Below are 24,775 nucleotides of genomic sequence, written 5' to 3'. Positions count from 1 at the left end.
TCCAACTACTACCTCTCTTCTCTCTCTGTGACAATGTTCTCATCCAAATACTACCTCTGTTTGCATTGTGTTCGTTTTGGGTCTGTTCCCAAGGGGCTAAATGACCTTGTATTGTGTTAGGCTGAAGGTTGGCCATAACCCCATAGCCATCCTCCTCCCCTCTGTGAAAAGTGCTATGTTATCCTGTTTATCCACCCTCCTACACTCATATTTTATCGGACAGAACAGAAAGGGGGATACCTAGTTAGTTGTACAACTGTATGTCTTCCGCATTTAACCCGACCCCTCTGAATCAGAGAGGTGCGGGAGGCTGCCTTAATCGACATCCACGTCTTCGGAGCACGGGGAACAGAGGAAAACCACTTCAGTTTGTGTTGATATTGGTTTAATTTAGTGTGTGTGTGTGTGTGTGTGCGCGAAGGCCCTTTTGCATGTGTGTACTTTTGCATGCTCGTGTGTGTGAGAGTGAGAGAGAAAGTGTAATTCTTGTCTGGACCAGCTCCAGATGACAGCACTTCAATGACCGTTATCTTCAACCCTTTAATTATCTCCTATCCAACCGCTGACCCCTCCCTTGGTGAGTAATCTCTAGTCATCCACGCCTAATTGTCCCACCCTAGCATCAGACCTCTGTCACTGTGTGAACCACTACCCTTTTTATCATGGAGTCATATGAACATGTCTGCCAGAATTCAGCTCAAACCTCTTTCCTTCTCTTTCTCTCTCACTTCAGATTTTTCTCTTTGGTCATAATTTATAGTCTCTCCAGTCTCTATAGCTTGTAACTAGGCCTAGCTTACTGTGATGTAGGGCTAGGGCTGGGGAAGAGGTTCATTGACAGACAACCATGTCCTAATCAGTGTGTGAGTGAGTTGACTGGGGTGGAACGAGGTTCTTTGACAGACAACCCTGTCCTTGTTCTAATCCAACTGTATAAATGTCCCACCTGGAATGTAAAAAAAGAGTCAGAATGTCTAGAATGTGCTTTACTACTTATTCATTACCGTTTTACTTAATTGGTGGAAATCAACAAAAAATATTATATTGTAGCGACCCGCACAGACAGCTGTGTGTTATGTGTTAGTAGGTGGTTGTGTTGTACTTACCAGTACCCAGTGTAAGGTTGATGTGCTTATTGATTGTGACTTGCGGATGCCTTGTTCATCTTGCCTGGGCAGAGACTAAGGTGTGAGCTTGTTTTCCCCAGTTATTTTTATTTTTTAATTTTGTTCACGCCTACATTAAATGATTATTATTCATTTTTTATTTGAAAGCATTGTAAACTCTTTATTTTTGGTCCAGTGGATGGTCGGTCTGTGTCCTTGACTGTCTGTGAGTGGTTGCATTTCTCCACCCCTTTCCCTTGACTGTTTACAGGAACAATGGTGAGGTGTTTGCTCTGTCCCTGTACTATAGATTGCCCTTTAACCTTTGTAGCCTTCTGCCTGGTGTGTTTAACTTGTCTAAAGTATGGTATCTTTAAAGCAATTTTTTTTTTAATGTATCATTTGTTTTTTTTTCTAGTTGAGTATATTATTTATATTGCTTTGTCTTGTCTGTGTGTGTGTAAAACTTAATAAACAGAGTTTTTAAAGAAGTTAAGACTTGGTTTAGCCTTTGTTCTCCCTCTTATGTCCGGCCTTCACATTGGTTTAGCCTTTGTTCTCCCTCTTATGTCCGGACTTCACAAGAGAAGGTCACGGTTGGCTTGTGGGGTATCTTTCATTTATTTGGCGTGGGCTACGGCCAAACAGTAGCCTGTGTAAAGTTGGGTTAATAAACCGTCATTTCGTAAACTCAATCCTCTGTCTGGACAATTATTCCTTTATGATCTAGTCAGGTCATTACAATATTCATAAAGCTTCCAACTAGGCTATCTACTCCTAATGTTGAAGTATGCTAATGGCTCTTTGCGCTCGCAACATTGCAGCCTGAAGTTTTATCGTGTGTGTTATTGTAGCCAAACCATAAGCTTTGTCTACTTCACCGGCCACTCATAACATTGGCAAAAACAAACTCCCTGTCACACCAAAAGCATCGTCATCATTCGGCCAGATGAGATGTGGGAGGAGAATATGGGCATCCTCCGTTCATTCTTTCACTCGCCCCACTTCATTTCTCTAGCAGGGACGTCCCGTTAACGGGAGGGCTGAAAGGGGATAGCAAATCGGCTGCATTTTCTCTCTGCCATTTTGAGAGAAACCTGTCGGCCTCGCATATTGGGATTTCTGCAGTTTTAACGGAAAATAAGAATCATGACGTGATTGTTGTTATTTCGGGATTTGTGTAGAACGTGAGTATTATTTTGTTTCGTTGCAAGTTTCCACCAGAGAGTCAATTGACAACTTCCATCTCATTGCTCCGTCAAAACAACCTACTGTAGAAGAAGCAAGCAAGGCTACAACAATAGCTAACTTCTGTTTTGGGGACAACTTGTTACCACACACTGTGCAAAGTTGTTTATTCTATAAAAAAATTATTATATTCTTAGTGGCAAATCTTGACCATTGACCTTTCTTGAAAGAGTGGAATTTGCGTTTAAAACGGTAGCATATAATTAACCATTTTAAAACTGTCATATTCTTTGCTGACAAACTACAACGAAAGTCGTAGGTCGAATGACAATACAACAAATGCACTGGTAGGATAGCCTCATTCTCCTTTCGTGACATTGCATTGCAAAACAACATCGTTCCTGTCCTGATGTTGAGACCAGAGTTCCTCCGGCGGTAATGAGTCATGGACGATCACAGCACGGTTGAATTGTTACCGAGACCAATGCACAGTCTGCGTTGTAGCAAACCATGGAAAAACAACGATTGTCGCTATGCACCGTTTCACAGAAGGATGCCGTATCACCAAAATGCAGCATTTTGTTGTCTCATTATATGTCAATCTTCTAACCACTAGGTCAGATGTCACTCAAAAATACATTATTGTACACTGAACATATAGACTTGGCGTATGTCACTCAAAAGCAATACATCAGCTATAGCAGAGACGCTTTTAAACAGGATGGTGTCCACACAGTGCCTGCTAAACATTTATTGGTTGATAAACAATAGTAGTTGTAACTTACAAATGTCGGATCTGAATTTGATCACCCTGTTGCAGGATTACTTTCCTTAAATGCAGGAAATATTGAACTTGTATTAACTTGAAACATATGAGGTTTTAAAAGGCTTCTGAAGGTTGTAATTTACAATATGAAATGTTCCCTTCTGAAAAATGCATTAACCCCTACAAAAATGGTCATTCATTATAATCCACATATTTCCTGTTGCTGCTGGATTATTTTCCTGCTGTAGCAAACTGGCTCAAATTAAGATCTTCTGCTCCAGAGTGGCACAGCGGTCTAAGGCACTGCATCTCAGTGCAAGAGGCGTCACTACAGTCCCTGGTTTGAATCCAGGCTGTATCACATCCGGCCGTGATTGTGAGTCCCAAATAGGGTGGCGTACAATTGGCTCAGCATCGTCCGGGTTTGGCCTGGGTAGGCCGTCATTGTAAATAAGAATTTGATCTTAACTGACTTGCCTAGTTAAATAAAGGTTACATTTACAAAACCCTTTATATATATATATATATATATATATAAAAAATATATGGGGCATTGAAAAGTCAGCCCTGTGTAGATTTTGCCACGAGGAAACAGAATCAATAGAAAATACTTTCTGGTACTGTCCATCGGTTGCTCGCTTTTGGAGTCAGGTCCAGGAATGGTTATGTCATAATATCAGGGTTCAGATGGACCTGGGAACTGTATTGTTAGGGGGATCTGAAAAACCATGATCAGTCAATGGGAAATATCATTATACTCTTGCGTAAAGTATTTCCTTTTAGGGAAATATCGGTAGACATTTTACAAATAGGGAGGTTCAGGACCCTTGTAAGAAATAGTAAAATGGAGGGATCTATTGCAAAAGGAAATTGCAAAATGGCATTATATTGGGAAAGATGGGCTAATGTGTGGACATCGGAAGGTTGGGGTTAAGATCAGAATGATTGTGGATTGGCCGTTATGGGTGAAAATCAAGCACTTGAAGAGGAAATTAGGAATAGTTATAATTATTTAACTACAGGTACCATAGATATAAGGGAAAATAGCTGTAAATAGAAGTATTCTTGTCCATTAGTTTACTTCTGGATCAGAAAACCAGTCAGTATCTGGTGTGACCACCATTTGCCTCATGCATCGCTACACATGTCCTTTGCATAGAGTTGATCAGGCTGTTGATTGTGGCCAGTGGAATGTTGTCCCTCTCTTCAATGGCTGTGCGAAGTTGCTGGATATTGTCGGGAACTGGAACACGCTGTCGTACACGTCGATCCAGAGCATCCCAAACAGGCTCAATGGGTGACATGTCTAGTGAGTATGCAGGATATGAAAGACCTGGGACATTTTCAAATTCCAGGAATTGTGTACAGATCCTTGTGACATGGTGCCGTGCATTATCATGTTGAAACATGAGGTGATGGCAGTGGATGAATGGGCCTCAGGATCTCGTCACGGTATCTCTGTGCATTCAAATTGTCATCGATAAAATGCAATTGGGTGTGTGTTGTCTGTAGCTTATGCCTGCCCGTACCATAACCCCAATGCCACCATGGGGCACTCTGTCATAATGTTGACATCAGCAAACCGCTCGCCCACACAACGCCATAGACACTGTCATTTACCCGGTACAGTTGAAACTGGGATTCATCCGTGAAGAGCACACTTCTCCAGCGTGCCAGTGGCCATCGAAGATGAGCATTTGCCCACTGAAGACGGTTACGACGCCGGACTGCAGTCAGGTTAAGACCCTGGTGATGACAATGAGCATGCAGATGAGCTTCCCTGAGACGGTTTCTGACAGTTTGTGCATACATTATTTGGTTGTGCAAACCCACAGTTTCATCAGCTGTCCAGGTGGCTGGTCTCAGATGATCCCGCAGGTGAAGAAGCCGGATGTGGAGGTCCTGGGCTGGTGTGGTTACATGTGGTCTGTGGTTGTGAGGCCGGTTGGACATACTGCCAAATTCTCTAAAATGACAATGGAGGCAGCTTATGGTATTGGAATTAACATTAAATTCTCTGGCAACAGCTCTGGTGGACATTCCTGCAGTCAGCATGCCAATTGCACGATCCCTCAACTTGAGACATCTGTGGCATTGTGTTGTGACAAAACTGCACATTTTAGTGGCCTTTTATTGCCCCCCAGCACAAGGCGCACCTGTGTAATGATCATGCTGTTTAATATGCCACACCTGTCTGGTGGATTGATTATCTTGGCAAAGGAGAAATGCTCACTAACAGGGATGTAAACAAATTTGTGTAGAAAAGTTGCGAGAAATAAGCTTTTTGTGCATATGGAACATTTCTGGGATCTTTTATTTCAGCTCATGAAACATGGGACCAACACTTTAAATGTTGCGTTTGTATTTCTGTTCAGTATATCGGCAATATTAAAGCTGATCTGTTCAGGAGTTTGAGTGGTTACATTTCTTCAGCGCCATCCCTCAGCTGTGTACCCTTTGTTATCATTCGACCTGCAGATTGGCCCTTTTATCAAGTCATTGATTTGTTCTAATCAAGCCATGCTGATCTAAGTTGCCAGTGGGATGTCTAGAGGACACGGTGTCAGCACAGGGGCAACACTGATGGCTATAAAGCATTATCAAGATCATAGTGTGTTTATCTTATGTTTACATCAACACTGTTTACATTTGGTCATAATCAAGATGGGAAAGAGACATCATAAGAATACCCACAACTTCACAAACGACACCGTTTTTGCAAAGGTACTGTAGGGACTCTATATTTTATTCCCTGTTCAAATGTGTGAATTCAGCACAGTAGCAGGGGGCATAGCAGGGCACGGCAGCACTTGTAGGGGGCATGAATCTCTTCTTTAGTCACAGCAGGGAGTATTTGATTCCAGATTACATTGTTTGTTCTGCTATTAAGTATTCTGTCAAAGTTTGGAAGCAAATAAGATACTATAAAACGCTCAAGAAGACAGTAGTCTAATAGGCATTCATGTACATTTCCACTGGCTGAACACTTTAAATAAGGTCACGATGACAACCTTTAAAGGGGCAATCTGGAATATGACCACTTGTTTTGATAAACAACTGAATGATGGGTCTAGAGAAATGTTACCACTCTCAAATAATTCAGACAAAGCTATGGATGCAAGTAGGAAAATAAATCAGTCTGTGACTCACAACTCACTTCTGCAGCAAGTGTCTGACAGTTTTAAAGACCAGACAGTTCTTTATTTAACAAGGGAAGTCACATCTCTTATCTAAATGCAGCTTTTTTGTCTCTCACTCATCAAGTCATTGTCTTGTGACTGTTTGGAAAGTGTCTCTGCCAGAAAATACATAACCTAGAGTTAAAAAGTTCCATAGCTATCTTGTAGGTGCTTTGAACATGGCGTCTCCCTATATCTTGATTCATGGGGACAAAGGCTGTCTTTCTCCCACTTCAAGTCATTATAAAAGGATGATTTATATCATGTGAGACAAACATTACTGGAAAGCAAGCGATCTTATCATGCGAACATATACTTCTTATTTAGTTATTAGACCACTGAGCATGCTTGCCCTTACAACATTTACATTTTAGTCATTTAGCAGACACTTTTATCCAGAGTGACTTACATGAGCAATTAGGGTTAATCGACAGATTTTTAACCTAGTCGGTTCGGGGACTCAACCAGTGAACCTTCGGTTACTAGGCCAACTATCTTAACCGCTAGGCTACCTGCCGACAAAAGAGTCTCATATAGTAAGGGATGGTTTCCGGACACAGATTACATTTTGTGTCCGGGAAACCATGCCTAAAAAGCAAGCTCAATGGAGAAGTTCCATTTAAAATGCTTTTTAGTCCAAGAGTAGGCTTAATTGGTGTCCCTAACCCTAAAAGTTTGGGCTTCAAATTGTAAATCAGCTGTCATGAGCAACCAAACCTGAGTGACATGTACAGTACAGTTCAAAAGTTTGGGTTCACTTAGAAATGTCCTTGTTTTTGAAAGAAAAGCAAATTTTTTGTCCATTAAAATAACATCAAATTGATCAGACATACTGTGTAGACATTGCTAATGTTGTAAATGACTATTGTAGCTGGAAATGGCAGATTTTTAATGGAATATCTACATAGGCGTACAAAGACCCATATGAGCAACCATCAAATCAAATTTATTTGTCACATACACATGGTTAGCAGATGTTAATGCGAGTGTAGCGAAATGCTTGTGCTTCTAGTTCCAACAATGCAGTAATAACCAACAAGTAATCTAACCTAACAATTCCACAACTACTACCTTATACACACACACAAGTGTAAAGGGATAAAGAATATGTACATAAAGATATATGAATGAGTGATGGTACAGAACAGCATAGGCAGGATGCAGTAGATGGTATAGAGTACAGTATATACATATGAGATGAGTAATGTAGGGTATATAAACAAAGTGGCACAGTTTAAAGTGGCTAGTGATACATTTTTACATAATTTCCATCAATTCCCATTATTAAAGTGGCTGGAGTTGAGTCAGTATGTTGGCAGCGGCCACTAAATTATTAGTGGTGGCTGTTTAACAGTCTGATGGCCTTGAGATAGAAGCTGTTTTTCAGTCTCTCGGTCCCTGCTTTGATGCACCTGTACTGACCTCGCCTTCTGGATGATAGCGGGGTGAACAGGCAGTGGCTCGGGTGGTTGTTGTCCTTGATGATCTTTATGGCCTTCCTGTGACATCGGGTGGTGTAGGTGTCCTGGAGGGCAGGTAGTTTGCCCCCGGTGATGCGTTGTGCAGACCTCACTACCCTCTGGAGAGCCTTACGGTTGTGGGGGGAGCAGTTGCCGTACCAGGCGGTGATACAGTCCGACAGGATGCTCTCGATTGTGCATCTGTAGAAGTTTGTGAGTGCTTTTGGTGACAAGCCAAATTTCTTCAGCCTCCTGAGGTTGAAGAGGCGCTGCTGCGCCTTCTTCACAACGCTGTCTCTGTGGGTGGACCAATTCAGTTTGTCCGTGATGTGTACACCGAGGAACTTAACTTTCCACCTTCTCCACTACTGTCCCGTCGATGTGGATAGGGGGGTGCTCCCTCTGCTGTTTCCTGAAGTCCACAATCATCTCCTTTGTTTTGTTGACGTTGAGTGTGAGGTTATTTTCCTGACACCACACTCCGAGTGCCCTCACCTCCTCCCTGTAGGCCGTCTCGTCGTTGTTGGTAATCAAGCCTACCACTGTAGTGTCGTCCGCAAACTTGATGATTGAGTTGGAGGCGTGCATGGCTACGCAGTCGTGGGTGAACAGGGAGTACAGGAGAGGGCTCAGAACGCACCCTTGTGGGGCCCCAGTGTTGAGGATCAGCGGGGTGGAGATGTTGTTACCTACCCTCACCACCTGGGGGCGGCCCGTCAGGAAGTCCAGGACCCAGTTGCACAGGGCGGGGTCGAGACCCAGGGTCTCGAGCTTGATGATGAGTTTGGTGGGTACTATGGTGTTAAATGCTGAGCTGTAGTCGATGAACAGCAATCTCACATAGGTATTCCTCTTGTCCAGATGGGTTAGGGCAGTGTGCAGTGTGGTCGTGATTGCGTCGTCTGTGGACCTATTGGGTCGGTAAGCAAATTGGAGTGGGTCTAGGGTGTCAGGTAGGGTGGAGGTGATATTGTCTTTGACTAGTCTCTCAAAGCACTTCATGATGACGGAAGTGAGTGCTAGCTCAGTTAGCGGTAGTCGTTTAGCTCAGTTACCTTAGCTTTCTTGGGAACAGGAACAATGGTGGCCCTCTTGAAGCATGTGGGAACAGCAGAATGGGATAAGGATTGATTGAATATGTCCTTAAACACCAGCCAGCTGGTCTGTGCATGCTCTGAGGACGCGGCTGGGAATGCCGTCTGGGTCTGCAGCCTTGCGAGGGTTAACACGTTTAAATGTTTTACTCACCTCGGCTGCAGTGAAGGAGAGCCCGCAGGTTTTGGTAGCGGGCCGTGTCAGTGGCACTGTATTGTCCTCAAAGCGAGCAAAAAAGTTATTTAGTCTGTCTGGGAGCAAGACATCCTGGTCCGCGACGGGGCTGGTTTTCTTTTTGTAATCCGTGATTGACTGTAGACCCTCCCACATACCTCGTGTCTGAGCTGTTGAATTGCGACTCTACTTTGTCTCTATACTGGCACTTAGCTTGTTTGATTGCCTTGCGGAGGGAATAGCTACACTGTTTGTATTCGGTCATGTTTCCGGTCACCTTGCAGTGGTTCGCGCTTTCAGTTTCACGTGAATGCTGCCATCAATCCACGGTTTCTGGTTTGGGAATGTTTTAATCGTTGCTGTGGGTACGACATCGTCAATGCACTTTCTAATGAACTCGCTCACCGAATCAGCGTATTCGTCAATGTTGTTGTTGGACGCAATGCAGAACATATCCCAATCCACGTGATCGAAGCAGTCTTGAAGCGTGGAATCAGATTGGTCGGACCAGCGTTGAACAGACCTGAGCGCGGGAGCTTGCTGTTTTAGTTTCTGTTTGTAGGCTGGAGGCAACAAAATGGAGTCGTGGTCAGCTTTTCCGAAAGGAGGGCGGGGGAGGACCTTATATGAGTCGCGGAAGTTAGTATAACAATGATCCAAGGTTTTACCAGCCCTGGTAGCACAATCGATATGCTGATAGAATTTAGGGAGTTTTGTTTTCAGATTAGCCTTGTTAAAATCCCCAGCTACGATGAATGCAGCCTCAGGGTGTGTGGTTTCCAGTTTACATAGAGTCAAATAAAGTTTGTTCAGGGCCATCAATGTGTCTGCTTGGGGGGGGAATATATACGGCTGTGATTATAATCGAAGAGAATTCCCTTGGTAGATAATGCGGTCGACATTTGATTGTGAGGAATTCTAAATCAGGTGAACAGAATGACTTGAGTTCCTGTATGTTGTTATGATCACACCACGTCTCGTTAATCATAAGGCATACACCCCCGCCCCTCTTCTTACCAGAAAGATGTTTGTTTCTGTCTGCGCGATGCGTGAAGAAACCAGCTGGCTGCACCGACTCCGTTAGCGTCTCTCGAGTGAGCCATGTTTCCGTGAAGCAAAGAACATTACAGTCTCTGATGTCTCTCTGGAATGTTACCCTTGCTCGGATTTCATCAACCTTGTTGTCAAGAGACTGGACATTGGCGAGTAGTATGCTAGGGAGTGGAGCGCGATGTGCCCGTCTCCGAAGCCTGACCAGAAGACCGCTTCGTTTGCCCCTTTTACGGCGTCGTTGTTTAGGGTCGCCGGCTGGGATCAGATCCATTGTACTGGGTGGAAGGCAGAACACAGGAACCGCTTCGGGAGAGTCATATTCCTGGTTGTAATGATGGTGAGTTGACGTTGCTCTTATATTCAGTAGTTCCTCCCGACTGTATGTAATGAAACCTAAGATTACCTGGGATACCAATGTAAGAAATAACACATGAAAAAACAAAACACTGCATAGTTTCCTAGGAACGCGAAGCGAGGCGGCCATCTCTGTCAACTGAGCAAGAGGACAAGTACATTAGATTGTCTAGTTTGAGAAAAAGACGCCTCACAAGTCCTCAACTGGCAGCTTCATTAAATAGTACCCGCAAAACACCAGTCTCAACGTCAACAGTGAAGAGGCGACTCCGGGATGCTGGCCTTCTACGCAGAGTTGCAACGAAAAAGCCATATCTCAGACTGGCCAATAAAAAGAAAAGATTAAGATGGGCAAAAGAACACACACTGGACAGAGGAACTCTGCGTAGAAGGCCAGCATCCCGGAGTCGCCTCTTCACTGGTGACGTTGAGACTGGTGTTTTGCGGGTACTATTTAATGAAGCTGCCAGTTGAGGACTTGTGAGGCGTCTGTTTCTCAAACTAGACAATCTAATGTGCTTGTCCTCTTGCTCAGTTGTGCACTGGAGCCTCCCACTCCTCTTCCTATTCTAGTTAGGGCCAGTTTGCGCTGTTCTGTGAAGGGAGTAGTACACAGCGCTGTACCAGATCTTCAGTTTCTTGGCAATTTCTGGAATGGAATAGCCTTCCTTTCTCAGAACAAGAATAGACTAACGAGTTTCAGAAGAAAGGTCTTTGTTTGTAGCCATTTTGAGCCTGTACTCGAACCCACAAATTTTGATGGTCCAGATACTCAACTAGTCTAAAGAAGGCCAGTTTTATTGGCTTTTTAATCAGAACAATAGTTTTCAGCTGTGCTAACATAATTGCAAATGGGTTTTCTAATAATTAACTAACACAACGTGCCATTGGAACACAGGAGTGATGGTTGCTGATAATGGGCCTCTGTACGCCTATGTAGATATTCCATAAAAAATCTGCCTTTTCCAGCTACAATAGTAATTTAAAACATTAACAATGCCTACACTGTATTTCTGATCAATTTGATGTTATTTTAATGGACAAAAATGTGCTTTTCTTTAAAAAACAAGGACATTTCTAAGTGACCCCAAACTCTTGAACGGTAGTGTACAGTACAGTGTAATCACTGTCATTTACAGTGTATGTGAACCCATTGACAGAGACTGACATTGAGTTGATGTTTGTTGTGTGTGTGTGTGTGTGTGTGTGTGTGTGTGTGTGTGTGTGTGTGTGTGTGTGTGTGTGTGTGTGTGTGTGTGTGTGTGTATGTTTGTGCAGAAGCAGTAGAGTAGGCTGGTATTTCCTGTGTGTATGGTGCTCTGTCCCTTAGGAATGATTAGAATGTCTGTTATTTTCTGCCTTTGTAGATTTAGTAACCTTTCATTCCCCCATCTACTAGCCTGGTCAGAACTCCTGCTAGCGTGACAATACATTTAGGACCACGATATTTCTCTGCTCCATCTCTTTGGAACAGGCTGATGGAGGTGGCAGTACTGTTTGGAAGTGAACTGCAGGAGTTGCCAGTATTGGACTGGAGCAAGGTTCAGTTAGCCTCAATACAAGGTTCTTCCTCCTTAAAGTCCACATTCTGTCATTTCAACAGGCCTGAATCAATGGGATTAATTTAAATGACCATTAAACAGCAGGAACAATTGCAGAACGTAGCTTTAAGGCTGAAGCACTGCTGGATCCATTGCTCACTTAGCCTGTCGACTACAAGGCTATTGAAGCACTGCTAGATCAAACCATAGTTCAGTGAGTCCATAAGAAAGAGGGAGAGGATGGTCCTCATTTTAATGACCCAGCTCTCATGCAAGCCACGACCGATGTAGCTAGTTTGTTAGCTATGCTAGCCACTTGTAGCTAGACAGCAACTTCTCCAGTATGTGTTGATGTTATTTCACAGGATTTGTTTTTGGGCGGAAGCTGTAGAAATCAGTAAGAAATTACACTTCTGTAGCCAAATATCTTATTCCTAACTTTTTGTTTTGTTTTTAATCATTAAATGACCTGGTATGATGGTGCATTGATCAGTTATACAGTTTAAAATGAGTTGTTTTTGCATTTTTACCCAAAGTCAACTTTTAAAGTAACTGTCCAGTGTTTCCAGATTTCTATGAAATATGACATATAATTAACTACAATATGAGTAAAATAGTTTTCTTTACAATGTTTTTAAAATTAAGTATGTTCAAAAGCAGCTTTTCTGTGTAGGAATGGTGTGGGCGAACCCCAACAACAGAATGGTGTGGGGGTATATAGCGGTCATAAAAAATATTACTGTCAGTAGACTGCTGATTGGCCAGCTCATCTTGCTCAGGAGGATGACATCATCCTCTGAGGAGATAGCAAGCATTTTTTAAATGGTCTGTTTGAGATACACGTTTGAGGTGGGGCTTTTGAAGTGTTTTTCCCCCCTCCAATTTATGCGCTGGCCACAAAACACGAGTATAAGAGGAGTCAACAACATTATTTGGGTATGATTTAAGAGAATATTAACTTTTAAAAGTGAGATTTTCACTGGAAAGCTACTTAAACTGCAAGATTGTCTCTGTCTCATGGCGAAATGTGTAGAGTAGAAGGAAATTAACTTTAAAACTACAAAATTATGTCTAATCCTCATGACAAAATGTGAATAGCATGAGATCAGCTATAAAACAGCTAACTTTTTTCTCTGCCCCATGGCAAAACGTGTTGAAATGCAGGAAGTTAGCGGTTTTCTTTCCACTTATACTGTGTTTTCAAAATACCCATCCATATACCCTTTATTATGCCCCTAGAGGGGTATTTTAAGTAATGTCAAACTGTAGAATTGCAGGAAATTATTTGTAAAATAAATACACCCGTTGATTCATTATGATCGAAAATGAAAAACTGATCCTAGATCAGCATTCCTACTCTGAGATGCTCCCTTGGGTTCCTACAGCCCCTGAGCTCCATCCATATACTTCATTATAGCATCAAGGGAACCTTGCAGTATTACATTTAACCCATTGACTGTGGTAAATGTAATGTAAGTTAGGCCTCCATCTCTGTGGTGAGGTCGGTGGCTGTGACAGATACAGATTGAATCCAGTTGATCTGCCTCTGTCTGGGTGTTACTACTGTCATTGCTGCTGCTGCTGGCAAGAGCAGTGTTGCCAGCGTGTCACAGCCAAGGCACAATTGGCTGCTGAGGTTGACTGGGAATCAATTGCTAGATGGTATGTTGATTACAGCGTGTCTGCTCTCCATTCTGCCATATTCTCTAACTTGGAAATCTTTAACAGCTGGGGCCGAGGCTAGGGTGGAGGACAAGAATGACATCAGAGCTCAGGATAATGTACTAGCCTATATTTTGAATAGCCTGGTCCCAGATCTGTCAGTGATGTCTTGCAAATCAGATCTGGGAACAGGCTATATTTCCACAGCTCTTAAGAAACTACTTCCACATAATAGGCTATGCAGTAACCATTGTATTAGATTTTTCCACCATCCGGCTCTTTCTCTAGCAATTAGTCTGGGAATGAGGTTTACAGTACACTATATATACAAAAGTATGTAGACACCCCTTCCAATTAGTGTACTTGACTATTTCAGCCACATCTGTTGCTGACAGGTGTATAAAAATAGACCACACAGCCATGCAATCTCCATAGACAAACATTGGCAGTAGAATGGCCTTACTGAAGAGCTCATTGACTTTCAGCACGGCACCGTCATAGGATAACACCTTTCCAAAAAGTCTGTCAAATTTATGTCCTGCTAGAACTGCCCCGGTGAACTGTAAGTGCTGTAATTGTGAAGTGAAAACGTTTAGGAGCGACAACGGTTCAGCCACGAAGTGGTAAGCCACACAAGCTCACAGAACGGGAACGCAGAGTGCTGAAGCGCGTACAAATTGTCTGTCCTCAGTTGCAACACTCACTAACGAGCTCCAAACAGCCTCTGGAAGCAACGTCAGCACAAGAACTGTTTGTCGAGAGCTTCATGGAATGGGTTTCCATGGCCGAGCAGCCACACACAAGCCTAAGATCACCATGCGCAATGCCAAGTGTCAGCTGGAATGTTGTAAAGCTCGCCGCCATTGGACTCATTAGAAACGCATTTTCTGGATTGATGAATCACGCTTCACCATCTGGCAGTCCGACGGACAAATCTGTGTTTGCGGATGCCAAGAAAACACAACCTGTCCGAATGCATAGTGCCAACTGTAAAGGTTGGTGGAGGAGGAATACTGGTCTGGGGCTGTTTTTCATGGTTTGCACTAGGCCCCGTAGTTCCAGTGAAGGGAAAATCTTATTGCTGCAGCATACAATGACATTCTAGACGATTCTGTGCTTCCAACTTTGTGGCAACAATCTGGAGAAGGCCCTTTCCTGTTTCAGCATGACAATGCCCCTGTGCACAAAGTAAGGTCCATACATAAATGGTTTGTCGAGATTGGTGTGGAAGAACTTGACTGGCCTGCACAGAGCCTTGACCTCAAACCCATCAAACACCTTTGGGATGAATTGGAATGCCGACTGCGAGCCAGACCTAATCACTCATCAGTGCCCGACCTCACTAATGCTCGTGGCTGAATGGAAACAATTCCCTGCAGCAAAGTTCCAACATCTAATGGAAAGCCTTCCCAGAAGAGTGGAGGTTGTTATAGCACCAAAGGCAGCACCAACTCTATATTAATGCCCATGATTTTAGAATGAGATGTTCAACAAGCAGGTGTTCACATACTTTTGGTATTGTAATATATATATATATATGGAGGTGTAACTAACTAAATCCTATGAGGACATTCATTATGCTTGGATTTTCCAATTCCCATTACACCACAGCACAGTAGTGTCTGTGCCTCATATCTCACCAGCTGTTAAATAATCCAGAACCCTCACACCAGCTGTTCGTGTTCCACAGCCTAGTTATCACAGATGGCGAATAAAGAGGATGATTGGTTCTCTGCTCGAGTGCCAGTGACACGTTTCCTGAATCCTACCCAGGCTTTGGGTTCCCCTCCACCCAATCCCAATTCAGTTCCATCTTCTACATTTCCTACCAGAGCATGGTATTTTCATCCATCACAATTTATCTACAAGTTCCAAAACCCTACATTTTATTCCAATTTATTCCAAATTTCACCACCTTTGAATAGGAGGGCGCTGACGCCTGAAGTTCAACCCAAATTGAAATTGACCCCAATTCCTCTGGTAGTGGCTGACAGAGCAGAGCTGTACCTCTCTGCCTTTTCATTCCACAAGGCTGCAGCTGTAGCGTTTAGCCAAATGTTACTCAGCAGTGTCCACTAGCATATTCAGTGTTTCTATATTTATCCTACTCAATTCCAGTGAGAGAACACATGGAGTGTGTGTGGTTGACAAGACACTTAGACACAGCAAAGAGCTGTACTATATTTTTCCTCCCCTCTTATGTATTTTACTTGAATTTATTCCTAGCACAAAGTGCATTATTGTAAATATTACCACACGGAGCCAGTTGCTGAATTGCCACAAATAAAAAGGAAAAAAGAAACGCGCCAACATACCAACACACAAGCTATTAAATAATTAAACCAACAGTCATGTGGGAAATTTAATGTCGCCGAGTGGCTGACGGGACATCATCTAACTGCACTGTGTTGCCAGATTTTCATTACACTTTGCAGGTGAATCTGAGCTGAAATCCCCCTCCAATCTACTAAAAGTAGCCCATGAAACGACCCTATCTGGCAACACTAACTGTAGATGTCTCTTAGGCCAGAATGCTCACTAAGGGACACTGTAGGGTAATTTCTCAGTGTAAACAAGAGATGCCTGATATCTTTCAAAGCAAATGCATCTATATATAATAACTGTAGATTCTACGGAAAAAATATTATTTTCTGATACTCTGTGTGTTCTAATGTGTGTTCTAATCTATGACTATGTTCTGTTCAGTGTTTCAGCAGGGAAGACCCCTGTGGCGGAGTCTGAGGATAACGACAACAACAGAAGCAGGAAGTGCTGACTTGAACCTTGACACCAAACTACCAAAGCCATGTGCTCCGTGAACAATCCAAACTGGGTGACCTTCGAGGATGAGGGGAGAACGTCTACGTCTCCTTCTTTTGCCTCAACCCCCTTGAAGATCCCAGAGAGTGGGACAAAGTTGGCTGCAACACCCCTGAAGTCACCAGGGGCAAAGACAAGTTCACCCCCTTCCTTTGCCTCTACACCTCTGAAGACAGCCCCAGGTAGTGTGACAACGACAGGGTTAAAGACAATCCCCCGTCCCAATGGACTAAAGCTGATACTGCCCCCAGTGGGAGATCCATCCTGGATCTTCAGCAGTTCCCTTGAATCCAGCTCCCCTCCAATGCACTTTAACCTCAATGGAAGTTCCTGTGTGCCCTGCAACACTCCTCTTTGCACTCCGGTGAGGGAGGTTCCTCCTACCGGCGCATTACCTTTCCATTGCAGGCCCTGGGATCAGCACGATTTCTTCCGTAGTTTTTCCAGTTCATCCTCTGCCTCTGTGCCTTATTCTTCTTCTCCCCCTGGCCCAGACCAGGCCACCACTACCACACATACCCAGGGTGACGTCTCCGTCTCGGTCTCCGATGGCCCCAGTACATTCTCCTCCTTCCAGGGGGACCCGGGACATTTCAACCCATTCTGGGAGGGGGCTGGTGGGCATAGCGTGGACTCTGGGAGCTCATCTTCTGACTCCGAGGCTGGAGGTTCTAGTCTGCCTCGCTTCTTCATTCGGACGAAAGACGGCAATGAGCCTCCTCGACCAGACCAGCTCCAGAGCTCCTACTCCTACATCTGCCACAAGCTGGAGGGCCTGCGGGCCGAGGAAGACAATGACACAGAGGAAGGAGTAGGGATGGAGAGGAGAGGAGTAAGAGACAGGGAGGCGGTCAAGGAGGGACCATCACCAGCCTTCGTCTCTCACGGTCTGTTCCGTAGCGAGAGGAGAGACGGCTGGTCTTTAATGCTGAGGATCCCAGAGAAGAAAAACCGCATGTCGTCCCGACAGTGGGGCCCCATTTACCTGCGTCTGCTGTCTGGAGGCGTGCTCCAGATGTACTATGAGAAAGGACTGGAGAAGCCCTTCAAAGAGTTCCAGCTGCAGCCTCACTGCAGGTTGTCAGATCTCAAGCTGGAGAGCAATGGAGAGCCTCGCAAGATCCAGACAGTTAAGGTGGAGCACGTGTCTTACACAGAGAAGAAGCGCTACCACCCCAAGGTAATGGGGGGGGGGGGGGGCACAATTGAGGTTTTTAAATCACATTTAAAACACACCTTTGTAGCTTGGCGTTTAATCAATCAATGATATTACTGTTATAGATGTCATCGTATTGTTTTACTGTGTGTTGCAATTTTAAATGCATAAAGTTTGATTTGAAGCTGGAGGTGTCCCACGAGGCAGAGGTGGAGCAGCTGCTGAAGTTTGGAACCACGGAACACGGCGACATGGAGGACCTTTTCGAAACTATGGAGGAGGAGCTTCTCAGGCTGGCACCGCCGCTGTTGCAGAAACGGCACTACGACGAACAGGAGATGACACTGCAGATCACAGACCACCTCTGGGTACAGCTGGACAAGGTGCATGTACTTCTTCTTCCACCACCATAAGACAGTTGACGCAAGCACACACATTTTGGTCAGGAAATGTAACTTTGCTAGTGTAGTTCATTGGTATTTAAGCGTTATTACATGTTCTTTTAATTATTATTTAAAAAAAAAAAATGTGAATATCCAAAACATACAATATACTTGCAGTGAAGACGCTCAACAACTACACCACACCAGTCATCCAACAGACTCCCATTCAGAACGACACACAGAAGCATCCAGGGTCCATGCCCTGCACAAGGGCACGTCGACAGATCTCACAAGGCAAAAAACAGGGACCCGAATCCTCCAAGATCCCCCCCCACAGTTCCCCAATAGCTGCCCCTCAACCATCCGAGACCCCTCCCACACCCCCCCAATAATAAGAAAAATAATGAATTCCATTCCCCACCCCCAAGAAGCCCCCCAATGCACCAACAACCAAAAATATTAACTAAAGAGAAAAAAGACAAAAGGAAAACATCAAGGACAACTAAAATCATAACATCAAAGCCAACTGTTTGTTTGAGTGCATGTCTGGCACTATTTACATATGTGTGTGTCTGTATATGTGTGTATTGAATGAGAGTGTGTGTATATGGATGTGTACAAACACTTGCACGGCATCAGCCTCAGGCAAACCGGCATTAGCTGTAAAAACACTGCCCCTCAGTGTCATTCTTTTTATTATGTTTTATTTTTTTTACTTTTATATTTGACTATCATTCTATCTCCCGCCCAGAAACTCCACTCCCACTTGTCTCCAATTCCACACCCCAACCCTCAGCTTCCATTCCATCTATCTCTGCTGGCCACCCTCTTCGGATTTCTACGCCACATATCTTTCAACTATGCTGTGATGTTGAATGTACAATTTCAATCTATCTAATCGAATCCACAGATTGCGAGTTGAAGATAAATACTTTTACTCAGAGTATTATTATATTAGTAATAGTAATTAGTTCTCCTAACAGTACTATTTCTAGGGTAAATTTTAGATCAATGTTATGCATTTTCAGCCATACTTCTCTCTGAGAAGTAGCAGTTATTTACTATTTTACACGTGGGGTTGCTATACATTACAGGTTCTTAAAATCAGGCATTATTAAAAACGATTTTATTAATTGCTGTTACTTATTATATAAAACATTGATAGCCTAAATAAGGGTATACATTTCTATGAATGTCTTTTCCTAAAATCTTTCACATAAAAATTATTCCCTACCTCCTATTTTGTATATATTGCATGCCCCTTGGGGATCCTTTTTTGCCGCTCGACCTCTCATTTGCTAAAATCAGAGGATACATTTTTCAAGGATGGTGTGTTGATGGACCGGGCGGCCATGACGAGGATCCACTGCCTGGCGTTCCTCAATGGCCCAGGGGAGTGCTTCCTGGCTCTCAACGACTTGGGGCTTCTCCGCTTCGACGCCAGCTACGGCTCTGGCTCCGAGGAGGTTTAGTATTAGTTTCTTAACATGCATATCAACACACAAACACAACATTTTAACATGCATAACTAATCATACAATTTGAACACACACATCAATGCACAATTTTAACACCCATCAACAAAAACATACAATTTTAACATAAGTAAAATCATCCAGGATGACCCAAAAAATCAAGATAGGTCTATTTCCATTGTGGTCTTCTAATTGCCATTGTGGTCTTTCAGGATGACCTCCTGGAAGGCTGGATGGAGATCAGCGACTGCCACTTCCACAAGTGCATCAACGACTTGGAGTTCCACAGGTCCCGGCTGCTCAAGTTCTCTCCTCCGGACGCCTGTAGAGTAGAACTGATGCGCTACAAGACGTTAGCCCTGGGAAGTACCGAGCTGCCCTTCTCCATCAAAGCCGTGGTGACTGTCCAAGGGGCCTATGTCGAACTCCAAGCCTTTCTCAACATGTCAGCCATCTTCCCGTCATTTATCGGCGTGTCGGAGACTCAGACACTCTGCGAGAATGTCCTGATCCGTGTGCCGGTACCTGGGGACTGGGTGAAGGTGTCGCGTACAGTGACGTTGCTACGACGTAAGTCACTGACGGCCAGGATGAACCGGAACGCGTGTCTGGGGTCAGTCAGCGCTTCAGAGTCACAGCCAGTCATGCAGGTTACCGTGGGGACGGTCAAGTATGAGAATGTGTACTCAGCCATCGTGTGGAGGATCGACAGATTGCCTGCTAAGAACATGGGTAAGGACTAAGGAAGAGTTTGGCTGTCTATTGATGATGGCGGTCTATTGATCTATTTTCATATGGAATGCTGGCTTATTCTGAGAATATTGGCGTTATTTTACATGTTACAAATACAACTTACCGAAATATGTTTCCAAATAGTCTGTGAAATGTAACTTATGTATTGTAGCTAAACTGATTAGGGAACATATTACAATACATATTATTTATAGTATTATGGTTTGTTATACTATTGCTTGGCTAAATATTATATTCCAATTGACTGATGTTACAGTGATTTGTTTGCATTGTGCCAGAGGATGGAAACATGTACATTTCAGATTCTGTTCATTGTGCTCCCCCAAGTGGTAGAGATTGCTGACTACACATTCTCCTTTTTACCTCACAGCAGTGGACCATCCCCATACCTTCTCCTGTAAGTTAGAGCTCGGTTCAGACCAGGAGATCCCCAGGGACTGGTACCCGTTTGTCACAATGGAGTGTGACATGGTGGGGGCCGTGGTTTCACAGACCAGAGTGAAGTCACTGGGCACAGAGAGTGACATTCAGCCTCAGAAACATGTCACCAGTAGGACCCACTATCATTGTCAGGTAAGGCCTGAGATATTATTAGTTAACAAGTTTAATATCTATAATGTTTCGTATTTTTTTTCTGTTTAATATCTATAATGCTGTTGTAGACTTAATTCTGTTTCTATTTCAATCTATTTCCCAAGCAGAATCATGCTTTGTGATTAAGGGTACAGGTTATTTTTTATACTGTGACACCAGCTGACCTTGCCTAGGCTGGTCCTATAGTGTATGTGCTGTAGTGTAGCAAAATCTTCTATTGTTGTCATGCCATAGTGATTATTCCATACCTAATGAAACTGAACCGTATTGTTCTGTCCTTTTATAGGTAGAAATTGAGAAGAAGTGGATTGAGACAGAAGCACAAGGGCAATCAGGCTGCACAACACAGTAATGATTATGATCAAGGAAGTCTTAAAGGATCAAGTCTCACATTACCATACTCCCAAGTCTCGTTAGTCATAAGGAAGCCTGGAAATGAGGCTATACACTAGATGCCCATTTTCTTGGTCCAAGACATTTTTGCTCACCAAACTCATCCTTGCTCTTTCAATACAAGGACACGTGTTTAAAAGGGACATAATCTACATGTGGCTGATGAACAATTGTGCTTTTATATTGTGTGTTCGTTGTGTATACTTTATCACCTTTAAGTCTGTCATAATATTGTTTGGTCCTATTGTACTCCTGTATGTATGGATATTAACATGTTGTATATCCTGGGTGCCAGACATGACAAGAGAGCAGAAACAGACTGGCAGCCAGGCTAGTTCTAACCTGCATGGTAGAATAGAATTAGGCTACAACAAACAAATATATTATCATTGGAAGAACAAACAATTGAACACACAGCCCTACCATCACAATGCACTTTACATTTGTCTCAGAAGATTAGTCATTGTGAAATGACAGGAGGTTGAAGAAGCTCTCTTTATAAAAGAGTAAATACCACATAATCTTGTAGGCTTGCATTTAACACACTCAAAAGGACTGGTTTCCGGACACAGATTAGGCACAGGAGGCTGCTGAGGGGAGAACGGCTCATAATAATGGCCGGAATGGAGCAAATGGAATGACATCAAACACCTGGAAACCATGATACCATTCTACCTATTCTGCTACTGCCATTACCACAAGCCCATCCTCCCCAGTTAAGGTGCCACCAACCTCATGTGAGATTAGGCTAAATCTAGTCCTCTGTAGCTCAGTTGGCAGTTGCAACGCCAGGATAGTAGGTTTGATTCCCAGGACCACCCATACATAAAATGTACTGTATGCATGCATGACTAAGTCGCTTTGGATAAAAGCATCTGCTTAATGGCATATATTATTATTATATAAAAAGCACTTTCAATGTAGATTCTCAATTGAGCTTGCTTTTCGGTCCAGGACAAGGCTCAATCTGTCTCTGGGAAACAACCCATAGTGTTTCCAATAACTATCTGGAATGAATTTCCAATTAAGACAATTAGGCTAATTATATAAATGTCCTGTCATTTGTTGACTAGCTAGCTGACCATGGTCCTTTTGCACAGCTAAGCATGTGCACTCATCTATTATTCTATAAGTCAATATCATTGACTTATGGTTATATAAAGTAGCCCACATACATTATGGTCCCATGTACTTGCCACGCCAGGGCTGTGGTTTCGATTCCCACGGGGGGGACCAGCACGAAAATGTATGCACTCACTACTGTAAGTCATTCTGGATACGAGTGTCTGCTAAATGACTAAAATGTATTACTATTTACAATATTTCAGAGGGGGCCCTAGAGATGCAGCAATGGTCTGCACTCACTAAAGAAACTATATAACTACATTTATTAAATGTGTTGTATGTGTATATGAATTAAGTGGTAGTTATTAACAAAACAAATTAAAGATATTTGCATTTTATGCCTGTGTTTGTGAAATGGTAGAGGTGTAGATCAAAAGTTGCAACCTGGTCTCAGAGCATTTTGTACGATTTTGATAGTAAATCCAGGACAACCCATTTAGCATGATACGTTATGTTTCATGTGGTATGCATTCATTTGTGGATGTCCATCATACATTTCGTATGACGGGGTTCGTACAGACAATGGCAAGTCAAATTCAAGGACTTTCAAGTACTTTTTCAAGCACTAGTATTTATTTTCAATGACCATCAATTTGTAATAGTTCCTATTATGCCATTGTTTCTAGTCGCACCAGATAGCAGTATATTGCCACAACCTCGTAAAAAAACAAAAAACTTACTATTCATCACTACCTTACAAGTTCTACTCAATAATATGTGTTTCACTACTTATTTACTACATACATGAGTGATATGTCAGTACTGATGATGTTGACTGATTTCCTTATATGAACTGTAACTCAGTAAAATCTTTGAAATTGTTGCATGTTGTGTTTACATTTTTGTTCAGTGCACATTATAATAATATTAAAATTGTATATATATTTCACTAAATGTTAAGTCCCGTAGGCTCTCCCAACACAATGACATGAAAGTGAATTTTAACAGTGTTAAAGGCCCTTAGTTGACTCTAAAATGTTGTATTCTATACCCATTTGAAGAGAAACAAGTTATTGTGTTTGATAACATTAAAGATTCTCATGAGACCCTATTTAAATTTTAGAGGACCCCACATGGGTCAAGGACCCCAAGTTTCAGAACCACTGTACTACTAACCTCTCTCCCTGCTTGCTTCAATGCTTCCTCTCTATGTGTATCTCCTTTGCCTCCTTCATTGCAGCCTGACTCACCACTGTCTGTCTCACTACTCTCTATAAAGAAAATGTATTTTGTTATGAGAACATAATAGCCCATCCTTTGATTATAGCTAGCTTAATTTCAGTCAACTGCTCCTGCTAAGGTCAGGCTCCGTTCAAGGTTAGCTTCTAACTTCATCCTTCTAGCCAGCTAGCTATAGCTAGAGCCCTTGAGCTAACTATCTAGCTAGACATCTGACTGAAATATCAGCGACTATTTACCGGTTGTACACTCATTCTCCAAGAGTGAGGTTTTTTTTTTTGGGGGGGGGGGGGGGGGTGTCTGTTGACACGGAAGGAGTCAAGGGATTAAAAAAAAATCCCACTGCCATTTACCACTGTAGGTCTGGGTTGAGGAAGTTTGTTTTACCTCTCGGCCTATGTCACGGGCAGAGTTTCTCGTTGGACAGAGTGGTGAATGAATGTGCTGCTAACAAGGCAAATCCAAGGGAGCTGGTGAATATAATGAGCATACATGAATCATTCATGATTCCACTCGTTAGCAGAGGTAGGCACAATTAGAACTCAGATCAAGAAGCCTTCTGAGCATTCTCAATGCTAGGAACACAATAATGGGTAAATGTTATTTAACAAAATAAAAAGGTGAGTGAACACTATGTAAAAAGGTGCGTAAACTGCGTTTACCCTCCACTACATCCCTGGTTTGGTCTGGCAAAACCGATTTATAAACATCAATATCCTGCCAGACAAGTTTTAATCTACATTTGCCAGGCATTTTAGCTATCGATGTGATGTTTTGCTGCACCTAAGCATTCAGTTCGATACCTGTCTGGCTGAGTGGACGTGTGGGTGGAATGAGCGAGCTGCAAACATGTAATTGCATGACCAATACATTTATCAAATATTTTTCATATTAACATATTTGATCATTTTCTGTTCTCATTTTAATTGAAGTACCAACTTGATAAAATATCTGATTTTCAAGGTATTCCGGTACTTGAATTTCAGAGTGCCAAATGCAAGTACTTTAATCACCCCAAGCCCCTTGTGTGAACCCTGGTACGATATGTTAAGAATTACAATATGTATGATATGTTATGAATTCCAATTTCTTGTGGCTAACCTTAGCTAGGCTTGTGTTTGGGGTTAGGTTAGTTTACAATTGGCTCATTCATCCCCCTCCTCTCCCCTGTAACTATTCCCCAGGTCGTTGCTGCAAATGAGAACGTGTTCTCAATCAACTTACTTGGTAAAATAAAATAAATAAATAAATAGGTTAAGGGTTATTAAGGCTATGGGAATGGGTTAGCTAAAAGGGTTAAAGTTAGGGTTAGCTAACAT

The 24,775-nt window shown here is 42.9% G+C and overlaps 1 protein-coding gene across 2 annotated transcripts; it reads left to right on the top strand.

The window, feature by feature from the left end:
* Nucleotides 1–2,088: 2,088 nt before the first annotated feature.
* On the top strand, nt 2,089–23,100 carry LOC129828773 (stonin-1-like). 2 transcript variants are annotated; one of them, XM_055889969.1, is made up of 7 exons: nt 2,089–2,293; nt 16,285–17,578; nt 17,728–17,937; nt 19,263–19,403; nt 19,625–20,144; nt 20,536–20,738; nt 21,046–23,100. In XM_055889969.1, the coding sequence occupies exons 2-7, from the start codon at nt 16,385–16,387 to the stop codon at nt 21,109–21,111; spliced, it is 2,334 nt and encodes a 777-aa protein (XP_055745944.1). In that variant the 5' UTR covers nt 2,089–2,293; nt 16,285–16,384; the 3' UTR covers nt 21,112–23,100. The 2 variants fall into 2 exon arrangements, with proteins under 2 accessions (XP_055745944.1, XP_055745945.1); XM_055889970.1 differs by having other exon boundaries at nt 2,090–2,293; nt 17,740–17,937.
* Nucleotides 23,101–24,775: the final 1,675 nt, after the last annotated feature.

This window comes from Salvelinus fontinalis, chromosome 30, assembly GCF_029448725.1.
Source record: "Salvelinus fontinalis isolate EN_2023a chromosome 30, ASM2944872v1, whole genome shotgun sequence".
Classification (NCBI taxonomy): Eukaryota; Metazoa; Chordata; class Actinopteri; order Salmoniformes; family Salmonidae; genus Salvelinus; species Salvelinus fontinalis.
The sequence above is the reverse complement of the archived record's forward strand: the minus strand, read 5'-3'. Positions and strand labels throughout refer to the sequence as shown.

Excerpts from the sequence above, each read along its gene's own strand:
- LOC129828773 (XM_055889969.1), top strand. The coding sequence starts at position 16,385 with ATGTGCTCCGTGAACAATCCAAACTGGGTGACCTTCGAGGATGAGGGG. Across the intron at positions 17,579-17,727 it reads AGAAGCGCTACCACCCCAAG|TTTGATTTGAAGCTGGAGGT; the intron begins GTAATGGGGGGG and ends AAATGCATAAAG. Across the intron at positions 20,145-20,535 it reads ATTGCCTGCTAAGAACATGG|CAGTGGACCATCCCCATACC; the intron begins GTAAGGACTAAG and ends TTTACCTCACAG.